General features: G+C 44.6%; 1 protein-coding gene across 2 annotated transcripts in view; it reads right to left on the bottom strand.

Annotated features, from left to right (window-relative positions):
- Positions 1-15,190, bottom strand: part of Lamb1 (laminin subunit beta 1) — a 66,200-nt gene that overhangs the window by 45,929 nt on the left and 5,081 nt on the right. For both annotated transcript variants that reach the window (XM_031357365.1, XM_031357366.1), the window contains 4 exons: positions 12,978-13,051; positions 6,663-6,851; positions 6,514-6,577; positions 2,440-2,642 (listed from right to left, as the gene is read on the bottom strand). In XM_031357365.1, the coding sequence (XP_031213225.1) occupies positions 2,440-2,642; positions 6,514-6,577; positions 6,663-6,851; positions 12,978-13,051 (530 nt within the window). The remainder of the gene's footprint in view (positions 1-2,439; positions 2,643-6,513; positions 6,578-6,662; positions 6,852-12,977; positions 13,052-15,190) is intronic.

Below are 15,190 nucleotides of genomic sequence, written 5' to 3'. Positions count from 1 at the left end.
AAAAAAAGAAAAAAAAAAAGAAAAAGAAAAAAAGAATTACAACAACTACCACTACAACAGAAACTACTGCCTTGAATACCTGGGTTTGATTCCTAGTACCCACATGGAAGGAGAAGCTGACCCCTTCAGGTTGTGTGACACACATGTGAGGACACACATACACACAGAATAAAGGGATTTCAAAGTGTAATAATAATATTTAAGAATAATTTCTGAAAGCTACTGTACTAGAAACTTGTTAAGTCTTAGCGGAGAGCTCAGTACATACGCACTGCTCCCCGAGAACACACTCTAACTAATGTGTGCTCTCCGCTGCGCCAGGTGATCATTTGGCTTGAAAGGTTTCTGCTTTTTCTCCCCTTTAAGCACAGCGCTTAAATTTTCTTAACCACAAATAAAACCATTTTTAAAAAACTATTTACTATCTGTTTTCCTTCAAGTAAGGAGATGGAACTATGAGAAAGACACAAATTAACTTTCCTTTAAAATTAAGATACACTAATGCGTGCCATTTTACGGCAAGTTGTGCTTAAGACCCCCACAGACTGTGAAGGATCGGTACATCACTTCTACCACACAAGTGCACATGTATATAAGCCCTTCACCTTAACCCTCATTTCTACTGGCTGGAATTCAGGAACAGGATAGACAGGTTCCTCCTCTCCTGCACCTGCCTTGACAGGAGTACACTTAGGTGGAGATTAAAACTCATCTCTTTGCCAGCCGTTGTGCTAAACCGAAGAGCAGACAGTCTCCCAGCCCACACAAGACACCCAGCATCTGAGAATCGTTTGGTGTCAGGTCAGAAAGGTTTGTTATGCTGCAAAGTCAAGTCTGTCCGGAATTCTCAGAAAGATTTGCTGATTAGAAACACATCCCTCCCTACAGGATGTTAAAAAGCTGACTTGCGAAGACTTCTAGCCGGAGGGAAGGGTAAACAGGTTTTACAAGGGCAGAGTGTTTGGATCTTGTACCCTCTGGACAAAGACTAATAAGTTTTGAAGAGAGACAGACAGCAAATAAGCAAGGCATAGCTGTCACCAAGAGAGGCTCGGAGACTATGAGGAGGTGCCTGAGGCAGAGGTAGAAACTAGGTTTCAATGCCCACCACTAGTTACTCATTCACTAATCGCTAACTTTTAGGTCTCCTCTCTCAAGGTTGGCTGGGTCCTGTGAGCTCCAGAATCCTGTCTGGTATTAAGTTCCTAAGGGTTCGAGGGATTTTTCTGGCAGCCACGTAAGTGGATTAGAGTACAATACTCTGGGCTTCTCTAATTGCTATAGTTTGCTTCTCTGTTGTTCTGACCAAAACCAACTTGGGAAAGGGAAGGGTTTATCTGGCTTACATTTCCAAGTCCTAGTCTATCAACCGAGTGATGTCAGGTCAGGAACTCAAACAGAGTTCATGGAGGAATGCTGCTTAATCCCCAGGGGTCATTCAGCTTGCCTTCTTCAGATCACCTGCCCAGAGGTGGTACCTCCCACCGTGAGCTAGGCCCTCGCACATCAACCACTAATCAAGAAAATGCCCAACAGACTGGCCTACAGGTCTATCTCACAAGGCAATCCCTCAATCGAGGTTCATTCTTTCCAAGGGACTCGAACTTATGTCAACTACTAGACAAAAACTAGTAGTTGTGTTAGCAGTACATTACTAGCAATTGGCAGTGAGCAGCTACTAGCAGCACGTTAACAGGGTGGCAAGGAGGTGAAATCTCACATTTTAAAACATCTGATTTGCAAACAATATGAAACCGGCAAAGAAAGGCAAGTCTGCGGAGAGGACAGAAGGAAAACTCCATTTGACCTCTAAGTGATGGTTAAGTGATCTCTGGGCCTGGGCTGCTCCACCTTCAGTCTCTCTGGACTGAGGCCACCTTGCTCTTGCTTGCTAGCATGGGGACTGGATGCTTGTGGTTTTTAATCTTTCTTACTAGAAATACAGTCCAGATAGTTATTTTAGACAACGTTTTAGTCCTTGGTACAACAGTCAGTCTGTAGCAATAGATTCCAAAACCAAATTCGGGATCTAAGAAACTAGTAGTCTCAGAACACATTCCCCCAACCTAAGCAACTCTCCAAGAGAGGAAAACCTGCATTCAATCGCTACCATGTCACAAAAAGCAAAGTCTATTTTGGTAAATTAAAACCCCTAAAAAAGCCGGGCAGTGGTGGCACATGCCTTTAATCCCAGCACTTGGGAGGCAGAGGCAGGCAGATTCAAGGCCAGACCCTGGTCTACAAAGTGAGTTCCAGGACAGTCAGGGCTACACAGAGAAACCCTGTCTCGAAAAACCAAAAAAAAACTCCAAACAAACAAACAAAACAAAACAAAACAAAAAAACTAAAAAAAACTGTGACAGACTTAAGGACAAGTTTTTTGGGTTTTTTTGCCTTGCCTTTCAGGTCTCCGGTACATGTTCCCCCCTGAACACTTACCATTCCTTCCACTTCTTCATCGACTCCATCCACGGGGGCACATTCACTGGCGTGGCCATAGCAGAAGCAGTTTCCTCGAACCACCATGTCATAAACAGCATAATAGTACTTCTCCCTGATTTCCATTCTGGAATCCAGAAGGTTATCTCCCAAAGTGTGCAGTTTCACAAACTTGATTCTCAAGTTGGTGATTTTTAATAAATCTACAGAGATCACCAAGAGGAAAGGTCTAATCAGACAGGCAAGCATGCTGTATGTAGCCAATTCTACATTCTTTCTTTAGGTGAAGGACTGGAATGACAGAACCCTAAGTAAACTTCAGCCCTCTGGAATGAACTACATGATGGCTGTAAGGTTTAACACAGGACAATGGCCTCTGGAAGCAGGGAAGGCCACCACCATCTCCTCAGATTAGTAAGAATGCCAGTTCTAACCAGAGTTCCAGAACCCACTGCCCCTTAATCTAAAACACCGCCATACCTTCTAGCTCCCACAGCTCCTGCTGTCAAAGTCAGAAATTATTTTCAGGTAGAAAAGGAATATTTATCCTGGGTGCCAATTCTAACTGTATTTTTGAATACAGTTCAACTGGATTCTAATTCTAACTGTATTTTTGAATACTATATTCTAATTCTAACTGTATTTTTTAATACAGTTCAACTAGATTCTAATTCTAACTGTATTTTTGAATGAGAAAACACTATTTGAAATTTCCTTCTACTTAAATCCAAGTTACAAGAACATATTTAACAATAGACAAAAGCTACCTTTGTAGGGGAAGAATGTCTCAACCAAGCTTGTCTTAAAGTAGGTTTTTTTTTTTAATTATATATGTGGACTGTATTTCTATTGTCCCTCCCTTTCCTCACCCCATCTTCTCCCTAGTTTCCCCAGAACCCTCTCAAATTCACAACAGCCTCTTTCAAGCAAGTTTTAAGCAACACTGTAGTCTACATATTTTTGCAAAACATTTTCATATTTGTTCATTCAGTATAGCCACAGAAGACAAAGGGGCTTAGTTCTAGGTTGCCAGGCAAACTGTTTCCCCTACGTAACAGTTTCTTACGAATCACTTTGTCTTCTTTTATGCTTTCCTCCTCCTCCCCTGGGTCTGTAGGCCTAAGCTTATTCCAGAAGCTGTCAGTCACATTCTATGTAACCAAATAGACCAAGGGACAGTCAACCTGCTACTCAGGTGGTTTTTCCTTAATGGCCAAGCAGCTCCTACTGAAGTGGACCCCGCCGGCTCTGCCGGCTTTGGTCAGCTCATCTGCCTGCCTCTCATTGCTCTCTGAATTCTGAAATCGCCTGCCAGTTTGACTTTTGTTAGTGCTAATGCATATTTACAACTTAGGATACAAGATAGAATGGTAGTAGCCCAGTGTATCAGGTTGTTTCAGACACCAAATGCACATTTCAAACAGTTATAACACATGCATAGTTTACAATGAAGACTATAGAAATGGCTGGGGCTGGGAAGGGAGAGTCCATGCATTAAACTTAGGCTCTTTGTAAAAATCAAATACAAAACAAAGAAGCCACAATCTTGCGTTGAATGGCAGCTGTGAATGGCAACATCTGCAAACCTCTCCTGCACACACAGTGAGTACTATTGACAAGAGGCTGCAAAACAAACATGGAGGGCAGCTGGAGTATTTGGAAACCCTTGAACTTCACAGAACCCTCAAAAGAGCAAAGAGCTCCCTACTCTCTCCCGCCATAAGGAGCAACAAGAGAGCCTCAGGCTGCCTGCTCTTCTAAGAGGCCCATCACTTTGAAGTGAGTCTCCAGGGTCTCAAGGATAGAAATTCTGTTCCCTTGATTACTAAGTAAATCAAAGGCATGATCAGCTAACATGGGCACTTCCTAGAAACAGGGCTACAGATGCTCCCAAACAACAAAAGCACGGGAATTTAAGGTCATGAATTGAATACATTCTTCAGTGCCACACACTTCACCTGCAGAGCAGATGAGCCCTGTGAGGGACTCCAGAGCTATTTGTCCTGGAGCCCCCATGGATATCTTTCACTACCAGATTTTGAAACCCGAAGAAAACAGCCTCATGGCTTGCTCAGAGACTGCACAGACATACCATTAAAAATTGGTTTTACAACAGAATGAATGAATAAACTATAGACCCTGAATAGTCTGGGCCACATTAAAATTAATGTAAGTTGGAAAGCAGACTTTTCTGTCAACATCCCCTGGGTTTTCTTCGACTTTTATGTCCCAGGTTTCAAGTGTGGAAGTTCCATGAGACCCTGGTTAAAAATAGGGCTGCACACAGCCGACAAAGACCAGCAAGAATCAGACCTGTCTCTACTCGACTGATCGCAACCTCATAGCAAGGCCGAACAAAGGGAAGCTATCTCCCTTTTGCACCCTGACACTCTTAACTTTCACTCTGACAGGACAGTCTGGATACAAGCCCTAAGCTGCAGCTGTTGGCAATCTACAGCTTCAGCCAACAGCACCCTGGGCTGCTCGTTTATATGACTCATTTTCCCTCAAACAACCCTCAGGTTGGTACTTCTGTCTCCAGGTAAAGATGGAAAGAGGGAATGGGAAAGTTTCAAGGCACCAGGTCATGTAGCTACATTATGACAGAACCAGAATTTAAACCTAGGTCTGACTTGAAAGCCAATGAGTTTAATCATTGAACATTCTGCTTTCTGAGATCAACATGTAGTCATGCAATAACACAAACAATTGTCCAACAGTAGAAAGAGCACTGAACTAAGAACTGCTGTGAGCCTCGCCTTGAAGGCCGGAGTCATCTCTCTAGCCCCTGAACTAAGAACTGTATCATATGCGCTCCAGATCACCTGCCATTTCATAGCCCCGTCACCTGGTGTGCACGCCTCTGCACTCAGGCTGTGGTCATCTGTCAAAGACTACACAGTCCTCAACTCACTACATGCCCTTGTCATAACGGGCACTTCTGATTTTTCTCAGTACTGTTGTTTCCCATCGCCTGTGGGTGAGAGCTCTTGCCAAGAGTTTTAGCAGAGCACAGACCATCTTGACAGAGATATTTCCCAGTATCTTCTGTTCTCTAGCTGCAAGACTAATTATAGCAATGCACAGACGTAACATGACCACCTCCAAGTCTTATCTTCATTCTTGACCTCTACAGATCAGAATGAGGGCAGTGATGGTGTTCTAATTCTGCTGGTGTAGAGAATCCTAGGAAGAGGGAGAGTTTCATAGCTAGTACTGTCAGATTCAGCAAGTAATAAAGGATGCTCAATTAAACTGAATTGATGATAAATCCTCAGTTTTAGTTTAAGTCAGTCCTAAATAGCATACAATTAAAAAAAAAAGTCATACTAAACATAAAGCCATAGATGCTGGATGGGACACACTTGTGCCAGTTAAAATGTTAATGGGGTATTAAAAAACAACATGTTATTCATCTATCACTCTGGGTAACATAACTGGGTATCATCTTGAATTTTATACAGTGAAACTATGGCAACTGAGCTGTAGTTCTTCTTTGAGAATGCTTCTAAGTGCTAGAGAGATGACTCAGTGGTTAAATGCATTGGCTACTCTTCCAGAGGACCTAGGTTTGATTTCCAGGCTACACAATGGCTCACAACTGTCTGTAATTCCATTTCCAAGGGATCTGATGCCCTCTTCTGGCCTACTAGAGCACCAGGCATGAACATGATGCACATACAGGCAGGTAAAATACCCATACACATACAATTAAACATCCCTCCTGCTGATTTCATACAAGCAAAAGAAACATCTATTTTGTATCAGAAACTATATTTAAGGGGTGTTTGATTACAGCAGTTTAATCTGTACTCTATATACTGAGCATCAAAAATAGAAGGTGGCATGGTCAGTATAATTTTTGGAGTTCTGCTGACATAGTCAAAATGTGCTCCTCATCAGTGAAGACTGATCACTGGTAATTTGAAGCAGGTTTTTTGGAAGACCACAAAGTAAGGATCTAGATGGATGTAGGACTGAGTATTAAAATATTGGCTAACACAGAGCTGGGTAGAATGAGACTCTCCATGAGTACCGTTTCCCACCTAAGCAGTTATTTCAAAACAAGCTTACTCTGTATCCTTGGACTATACGGATCTTCAATTTTGAAAGCAGGGTCTAAAGCACGAAATATCACCTAAAAATAGAGAAGAGGGTTGGCGGTTTTGCACTGATCAAAAAGCAGACTAACAAGTAGAGAACTAAACCAGAGGCATACAAACCTCTCCTTCGGTCGAGGGCTCAATGTCAGAATATCGAGAGTCACAGATGATGTCATCCACTTTCTTCATGGGGCCGGTGGAAATGCCCGGGAATGAGCTCTCACAGTCGTAGGCAAAGTATCTGTACACGCCCCAAGTCTTCCCGAAGTCAGAAGACCGCTCGATCAGCATGGCAGCTGGGCGGAATGTCTAAAAGCAGGATGAAAGTCTCATTTTATGTTTCTGATTGCTAATCTGCCCTTTTCAAAAACATCACTCCTGGTGTGCCTCAAGCTGGCTTCATGTGGTTGGTTCTTTCAGACTGTGATTTCGAGAACTACGTGCTGTTCTGTGGAGGCTGTTTTTGTAAGGAAGCACTTGTACCAGCTGGTAGGTCAGCAAACTGTTTCTTTTTGAAGCTGATTATGAACGGGCCTTTGTAGCAAACACACTTTGGTATATTAACCACCATGCCCAGGACACAACTAATTTTGAAGGCTTGCTTTCTCACTTCTTCATTTAATTATTCCATAGATGCATCAGCCAGTGGCTTATACAATATCCATATGCTACACACAGTCTAATAAGGAATACACACACACACACACACACAAACATAAAAATCATAGCACAATATGTCAAGCACCACAGTGCCATCACAGGAAATGCAAGAAAACAAGCAGCATTATTCACAATAGCCAAAGAGCAGCAACAGCCAAAGCACCTATTAGCTGGAAAGAACAAAATGTGAGCCTAGCATGACTGTCCTCAGGGCTCCACCCAGCAGCCAATGGGGAGAAAGGCAGAGACCCACCGCCAAACATTAGATGGAGCTTGGGAATCATGTAGAAGAGTTGGGGGAAGGATTGGGGGATCTGAAGAAGATAGGAACTCCACAGGAAGACCGACAGAGTCAACTAACCTGGACCCTTGTGGGATCCCAGAGACTGAACCACCAAAGAGCTAGCATACCCTGGACCTTGATCACCCCACACATATGTAGCAGATGTGCAGCCTGGGCTTCATGTGGGTCCCCTAACAACTGGAACAAGGGCTGTCCCTGAACTTGCTGCCTGCCTGCCTCTGGATCCCATTCCCCAACTGGGCAGCCTAGTCTGACCTCAGTGGAAGAGGATGCACCTAGTCCTGCAGAGACTTGATATGCCAGGGGTGGGGAGTTGGGGGTGGGGATGGAGATGGGGATGGGAGGGTGATATCCAGGGGGGCTTCTGCCTTCTCAGAGAAGAGAAGGGAAGAAAGGCAGGAGGAGTTGTGTGTGCGGGGAGACTAGGAAAAGAGGGCATATATTAGGATGTAAAGTGAATAAATAAATTAATTAAAAAGAGAATAAAATGTGATAAATACAACGGACTATTATTCAGCTGCAGAAGGAAGGGATGACATGCTCACTGTAACATAGAAGGGCCTTGAAGGCACTGTACTAAGTGAAATAAGCTGTATAAATTTTCAAATGTTATGATTTCATGTATATGAAACACCAAAGATTTAAGATGGGGATAGAAAGGGGTCATGGGGAAGAGGGGTGAGACAGCAGGGGTGACTGTTCAGTGACTAGTCCAAGTTCCAGTCTGGGGTGATGATGACCAAAGTTCTGGAAATTGACAGCAGTAATGGATTTGTGATATTCTGAATATGTCTAACATCACTGAGCGATACACAGAAGAAAGGGGAATTTTGATAGGCATACTGTATCACAAAAGTAAATATTTTTAAAGGAAAAACAAAAACAAAAACTCAGAGACTATTTCAGAGAGATGACATCAACCTGGATCTCAAGGGCTGGGGATTCAGCTCAGGGTGGCCCCACATTCGGTGGCCCCACATTCGGTGTCCAATGCAGCATAGGGAGACATTGTTTGACAAGCTAATGGGCTTTCTTTGTCTTTTTGGCATAGAAGTGAGAACACTAAGAGATTTATGGGACCTAACAAAATGAAGAGATTACACATAGAAAATAAGTCTGACAGCACTGTCATTAAACATGGACAATGACAAGAAACAGAGGAACCAAAGAAAGTTGAAGGCCTCACATGCCAACAGCTGTAACATGGACAGAGGGATATGAAGTCTACTGTCCTGTTAGTGACTGCACACTGAACTGAGTTACACTTGACCTACTAAATCCTAGTGGAAGAGTAGATAGGAAAGAAACACAAGGCCCCAAAGCACGGGTGGCTGGGTTAAAAATTACATGGGCCAGCTTCTAATGCTCGTCTGGGGTCAGTCATACGTGGGTATGGCATTCGGCTATGCAATGTGGATTTGGAAGTCACTGCGATCACTTAATACTTGAATTCCCTCCAACAGAGTCAATGTCAAGAGAAAGGTCAGCACTCTAGGAAAATGCCCAACAGGCTGGACACGGGAGAATGGGAGCCAGCAACAGTCACTGCCTTTTCCTTCAGCTCTGACCGTGTGCTCACACATGCGTACCTTCCTCCTCGCCAGCCAGTGGCCTAACAGAAAAGCAAACAGGCAGAAGGTCAGGGAAATAGGAAAAAGACAAATCCCTCACACACCGGAAGACTTCAGGAGGCTGAGAGGGACACAGTCAAGAGTAAATAAGAAAGAACGCAGATGGAACTCTAGAAATGGGCCACAGGCAGATGCTTCACGGCCACGGACATGCTGTGCGCACTTTAGGAAGAGGAAGCCAGATTGCTGTGGAGAAAAGTCAAAGGAAAGTTCAGCCAACCTGGAAAATAGAGCTTAAGTAAATATGAGATTCCTGAATTAAGTAAGATCATTGCTTGGCAGAAGGAGTTTCTGCAGACGCTGATGTTGGGAACTAGCAAAACTCCGCTAACCTACCTGCTAACGCGTCCTTGATAACCCTGACTGACGGATGCAAGGCAGCCTGTCCACCCATCCAGGCACTGAAGAAGACAATGTCTTTATGAAACTGCAGAGAATTGTACACTAAGGGTTTTAGAATGGGAATGGAGAAGCGCCTCTGACCTTCTGAACCTGGTATGGCAGGTGTGCAGGCATGGCCAATCCCATGAGGCCAAGCACCTAGTGCGGAAGGCCTAAGAGGCTTTGGGAGGGCACACCTAGTCTAATATCCCGGTATCGGAAGGCAGCAGAGAAGAAACACACAGAAGCTTGTCCTGGCTGTGCTTCCTTGTCTCTCACTTCTGGAAACTTCTAAATCCCAAGGGCCACTGACCAGTCATCCAGTTTCCTGTGGAATTAAGAAGCCGCTGGAAACCGGAACAACACACTTCACGTAGAGGACGGAAGGCTCTCCCCACCACCACCTCCCTGCTTAGTCATCAACCTTCTCAGGCCCCCATATTGCTGCACAGGGACTGCTGAATGCATAATAAACAGAAGAGACTGGAAACAGCTGTCTAGAACAAAAACATCCTGGCACATGCACACAAGTGAGCTTTTCCAATCTAAGAAAGCCCAGTCTACCTAGTAAGTAGCCATCTCCAGAGCCAGCTGGGTTGAGCATAAACGTGAGGTCTTCATCCTTGTCCCTGCTGTCCTTTACAGGGCTACTGAGGCGATCCGCATCTTCCTCAGGACTTAGACTTGCAGGCTAAAGGACACGGCCCCTTCCTTCCCCTGACCTGCCCTGCCCTGCGAGCTTTCTCCACTTCAAGGCCAGCCTTTGATTCTAGAGCACCCAAGTGACCATCCTCAGGAAGTACGGGCTCCTCCTCTCTGCCGTGGTTCTCAAGGCAGCAAGGGCAAAGGGCAGTGGAGTACAGAAGCATGTGACTGCGTAGTAAAGTGTTCTAAGGACTGGTGAGCTTCTGACACTCGGAAACTTAAGATGCTTTATAATCTAAAACTCAAACAAACAAACAAACACAAAACACCGTATGGCTTTGTATCCCAATCTAGCCTGGAACTTGGTATATAGATCAGGCTGGCCTCGAACCCACTGAGACCCAACTGCTGGAGTTCAGGTTTTGTGCCATTATGTTGGGTTTCCTTGAGAAATTACTTTTGTGACCAACAAGTCAGTGGCTCCCTACTGCTTATAACGTTTCCATTCCTGAGCAAAGAGTTGAGGTTCTGCTGACTGGGACCTGCTGCTCTATACTTACTTTCCTCACCTCCCTGACCTTGAAACAAATGGATGCAGCACTTATTGAACAAGCCCTGCCCAAAGAGCACATCAAAGATTCACTGCTCTCAGGCCAACGGCAATTTTCCTTTATTTCCTCTTCCTTCTGAAATCTTTCTCATCCCTCCTGGCCCAGGTAAAGGGCAGGACTGGTCTCCACTCCTGAAGTTTTTTTTTTTTCCTTATGCCAGGCTGTTGTGTAACACTTTCCTACCAAGATTTAAACATTCCATCCTGAGGGAAGCTCCTTAAGCAGGAAGGGAAACAACTCGAAACAGCTCCAGGAAGTCCCTGAAACTGACCAGATTCTCTAGGTCCCAATATAAACTGAGAGGAGGAAGCCAAGCTACAAAGAAAACTCTCAGACAAGACCAGCTAACAGATAAGCAGAAATCAGCTGAGCTGCCTGGAAGAGGTTTTGATCAACTGAGGCACACAGAAAGGACACTCTCTAACTTGTTGTGGCCTGCAGGCTACGCAGAGTGTCCCTGGTTCCCCAGCTTTTGTGAGCTGTCACCAATGCTGAAGTGGGCCTTGGAGATGCAACTGTCTGAGTCACTTCTGCTCCTGTAAGTAACCCCTCATCCATATTCCTATAAGTAAGTAACTGTTACTTGTTCATCAATTCCTGTAACTCCAATAAAACTCATTGGTTCACCAAGGAGTTGGGCTTCGGTAGCATCAGCATTGGTACTTTGGTCTCTCATGGGTTTCCTAGAGTAGATGAGTGTGGTTTGTTTCCCCAGGAAAAGTTTTCTCACAATACAAACTAACATTAACCTCATCACCTGCTTTTAAAGCAGAGTGAAGGAACAGACCAGCCAACCCAGAGCATGGCAAACATGGCTCTGACATGGGTTCTGATATTTCACAGGAGCTAGAACCTGGAAGGATGAACCTTCTCCTGTATGCTGAGGTCTACATCTTGTACCCACAGTCCACATCTCAGCACCTTTTCCACCTAACCTTCAGCACCTAGAACAGAATTTCATCTCTGGCCCAACTATTCCCTTAAACCCAACCACAGATTAGGCACTCAAAGGACTTTGGACATAAATAAACTCAGATCCATCCATGTCTGTGTAGCAGATGTTCTCTCCAAAGTAAGATGGTGCCATAAACATCAATAAAGAAGATTGCAAATATTTTAAAGGTCACGAAACATGAAGATGACATCTTCACACAGGGCCGAGTTTGAATTTAACCACTGAGATTGAGTGTGGCCAATGAAAGGAGACTATTGGCAGCAAGGAGTCCCTGATAAGCTAGTAACAGCCCTTCTCCAACCACGTCAGTGTTAGGTGTCTCCATTACCCTGCCTGCCCAAGCAGTCACAGTGGGCCACTGGGGGATAGCAAAGAGGTGAGGTACACGGGCCTGGGAACCACGGAGCCTGATGTCCAGTCCCATTCTGACTCCTACGCCTGCCCTTGTTCTTTTGCTTCTCATACTTGGGTACCAGACAGAAGCTAGACTTCTGTGGTTGCTTGCCAGTGAGGTAAACTGATCCCCAGGCCCTTTTCCTAATCTGAGAGGATACCAGCAAGTCCCCAACTCCGACTGAAAACTACGCAAAGGTGATTTTTCATCTGGGGAGCAGTAAGTAAATTATGAGTGTTGTGTGTGCCAATGTGTACTTTAAGCCATGTGAAGTCTGTCATTTCCAGGCAGCTGCTTCAGAAACAAAGGCACTTTGTACGGAGACATTCCCTAATCCTAAACACATTCTACATCTTGGAAGAGAAAAATGGAGAGAAAGAAAAAAAATCTGCATTTAAGAAGGCATGCCATGTTTCTTTAGGAAGTATAAATCTCTTCCCACAATTTTGGCAAAATCTTAGAACCTAAGATCTGAAATATACTTCATTTTCAGTTACCAAATTCAGCCGTAAAATATAAACATGAAGGATCAGAGATGTACGCTGCTGCAAATGTTTTATTGTGGTTTGGAAGGGAGTCAAGCGCTGCCTTTCTCTATGGGAGAAATAAAGGGATCTCTAATTAAAAGTTTATAGATAAATTAGCATGGAGAATCTACTTACAGACCTGAAGCTAGTACGTGTGAAGGGCAGTTATTCGCGTCCCTGTTTTGAAAGCTCCGCAATTATCCTAACTTACGACAGCAACATTTAAGTTCTCATTTAGGTCAACCCGTGGTGTAAGAAAGACAGTCTCTGGATGCGGCAGTCACAGAGCTCTTGGGCCTGCATCGGAGACAGCAGGGGATTCCTTACCTTGAAAGTCATGATGAGATGAGTGAAGTGGAATTCTGCTTCCAGGTCCAGTTGGATAGTTACGTTCTCCACACCTGGATTTTTACAGCAATACAGGAAATGGTTAAGACCAATGGGGAATGCCTCTGAACAGCCGACTCGCTTCCTAAATGGTCCTTAAGCTGCTCATACAAATCTACCCTTGAGTCTTAATGCTGGAGTTGATGTTATTAATTGGGGGGGGGGGTTCCTTTGCATTTATTTTAGTGGTGAAGAGCGAGTCCAAATGATTCTTTAGTCCTCCATAAATCTCTCCGGAGCTCTGCTTATTGGATCTGTTCCCTCCACAGACATCTGGGAGAAGGCCTCTCAATGCGGTTGGCTCTGGAAGTCACAACCACCATCCAGACCCTCCAAGCCAAATGCACCCCTCCCCCAACACACACTTGCAGTACACAGTGGGGGGGGTGTCAGTCTGCAGAGACACAGAAGTACAGATTATGACTTTTCCCTCTAACTGACAGCAAAGAAAGCAGGTGAGTATCACATGTGTTAATACGCACCAAGTCAGGGAACCGCAGCCTTGACGGAAGCAACCTTCCACTATACTACTCTGCGTCTGAGGCAAAGAACCAGTCGGATAAATAAACCTGTCCCTGAACAAACACAAGCTCCTTCCCTTCCAGGGGGAAAGCCTGCACAAACAAAGAAAAAAAACCTGCAGCGGTGCATGGTGCCCTGAGGGTCAGAGACCCACTTGAACACACCAAAAAAGCCACTGGAATTCCAGGGATAAGAAGCCCCTCCCCCAACCCCCAAGAGACCTCTAAGATGCCTCCCTGGGTTAAGAGGAGGGCTCTACAGTCCCTGTAAGAAGATGCCTCCAGGGTCCATCGTCCCAAGCAAAGAAGTCTGGAAGACAGGAATGTGTCAGAATGAATCATGTTACAGCTGGTATATTCTCAGGAAGTCAGTAGGACCTTTTGAAATAAACTTGCCGGTTGGAAAATGGCCAAGCCGACAGAGGGGGGAAAAGTGGTCACTGGAACGGATATGAGTTAGTTGGAATGTTAAAGAAAAACACCGCAATTATAGCTATGAGCCTTATCTAACTCGCTAAAAAGAACCATCAGTACAAAACCACCCTGGGCAGTTCTTTTTGAGTGAAGTATTAGCTAAGCAACTATACATGTCTCCTCTCCTAGGCTTTTGAAAACCTGTGATGCTTGTTCAGAACTAAGAGATTAAATAATGAAAAAAGGTAAAGCACAAAGCAAGACTAGCAACATTCCTGTAACAAAAGGACTGCATGCATCCTGTATCCCCAAAGTACACTCCGTTTAGATTCACAGCCTAATAAAGTAGGGTGGTTTGGGGGTTTTCCTCTTAATATGGGGAAAAAAGCCCACAGAGAAGAGGGCAAGATTATTTTACGGTGTATGACTTGTCATATCCAAGAACAGAACCCTGGGAAGAGTGAGTTAAAAGTCACTGGGGATTCCAGGCCAGTCCCTGAACCTGAGGCCTTGGATTCAACCTCACCCTTTAACCGCCCAGCTCCCGCCCAACACACAGAAAGGAGATAAAGTCAGAATGACAGAGAGTCTTCCATTGTGAGCCATCAGACAACAGAGATGACAAGGTATAGTAACAATGGGTGACTTTCTGGACGCCACGCCCCATCTGTCTAATCTCATCTTCTCTCAGTGACAGAGCTCAGCCCCCACTGTTTGCAAAATCTTTCTGGCATCTGGGTCCTTTTGTTCCCCTCAAAGCTATTGAGAGGAATGAACTCCTGACATCATTAAGAAAACCTTTATTTAACCACATCGAGAACGATTTTAACATTTCTTAGCTAAAGTGGGGCCATCCTCCCAAGGTCCCGGAAGCAATGTATTTCTACTTCATGGCAGGGGTCACCCCGGAGCGTGGGAGGTCAGGAAGAGCACCTAGACTGCTGACCAAAAGAGTCCAAAGAGTGACTGAAGCTGTTTCTGCAGTCCTCTGTGACTCACATGGTAGAGTCTTCTTTCACACTGAACCATACTACCCAGTGGGTAGAAACTACCCACTCTAAAAAGTTAGCTACATGCTTTCAGAAGGCTCATCTCTCTCTCTCTCAGTTTGTAACCAATAGGATTCTCAAGACTGACCAATAAACCAGACTAGAATCCCAGTCCTTCTAAAAACCTGCAATTCGTAGCCAGTTACTGAAAGCCACAAAGGAATTCCTC

The sequence above is a fragment of the Mastomys coucha genome, unplaced genomic scaffold (genome assembly GCF_008632895.1).
Source record: "Mastomys coucha isolate ucsf_1 unplaced genomic scaffold, UCSF_Mcou_1 pScaffold6, whole genome shotgun sequence".
In the NCBI taxonomy this organism is placed as follows: domain Eukaryota; kingdom Metazoa; phylum Chordata; class Mammalia; order Rodentia; family Muridae; genus Mastomys; species Mastomys coucha.
Note: the sequence above shows the minus strand (reverse complement) of the source record. Positions and strands in the feature narration are given on the sequence as shown.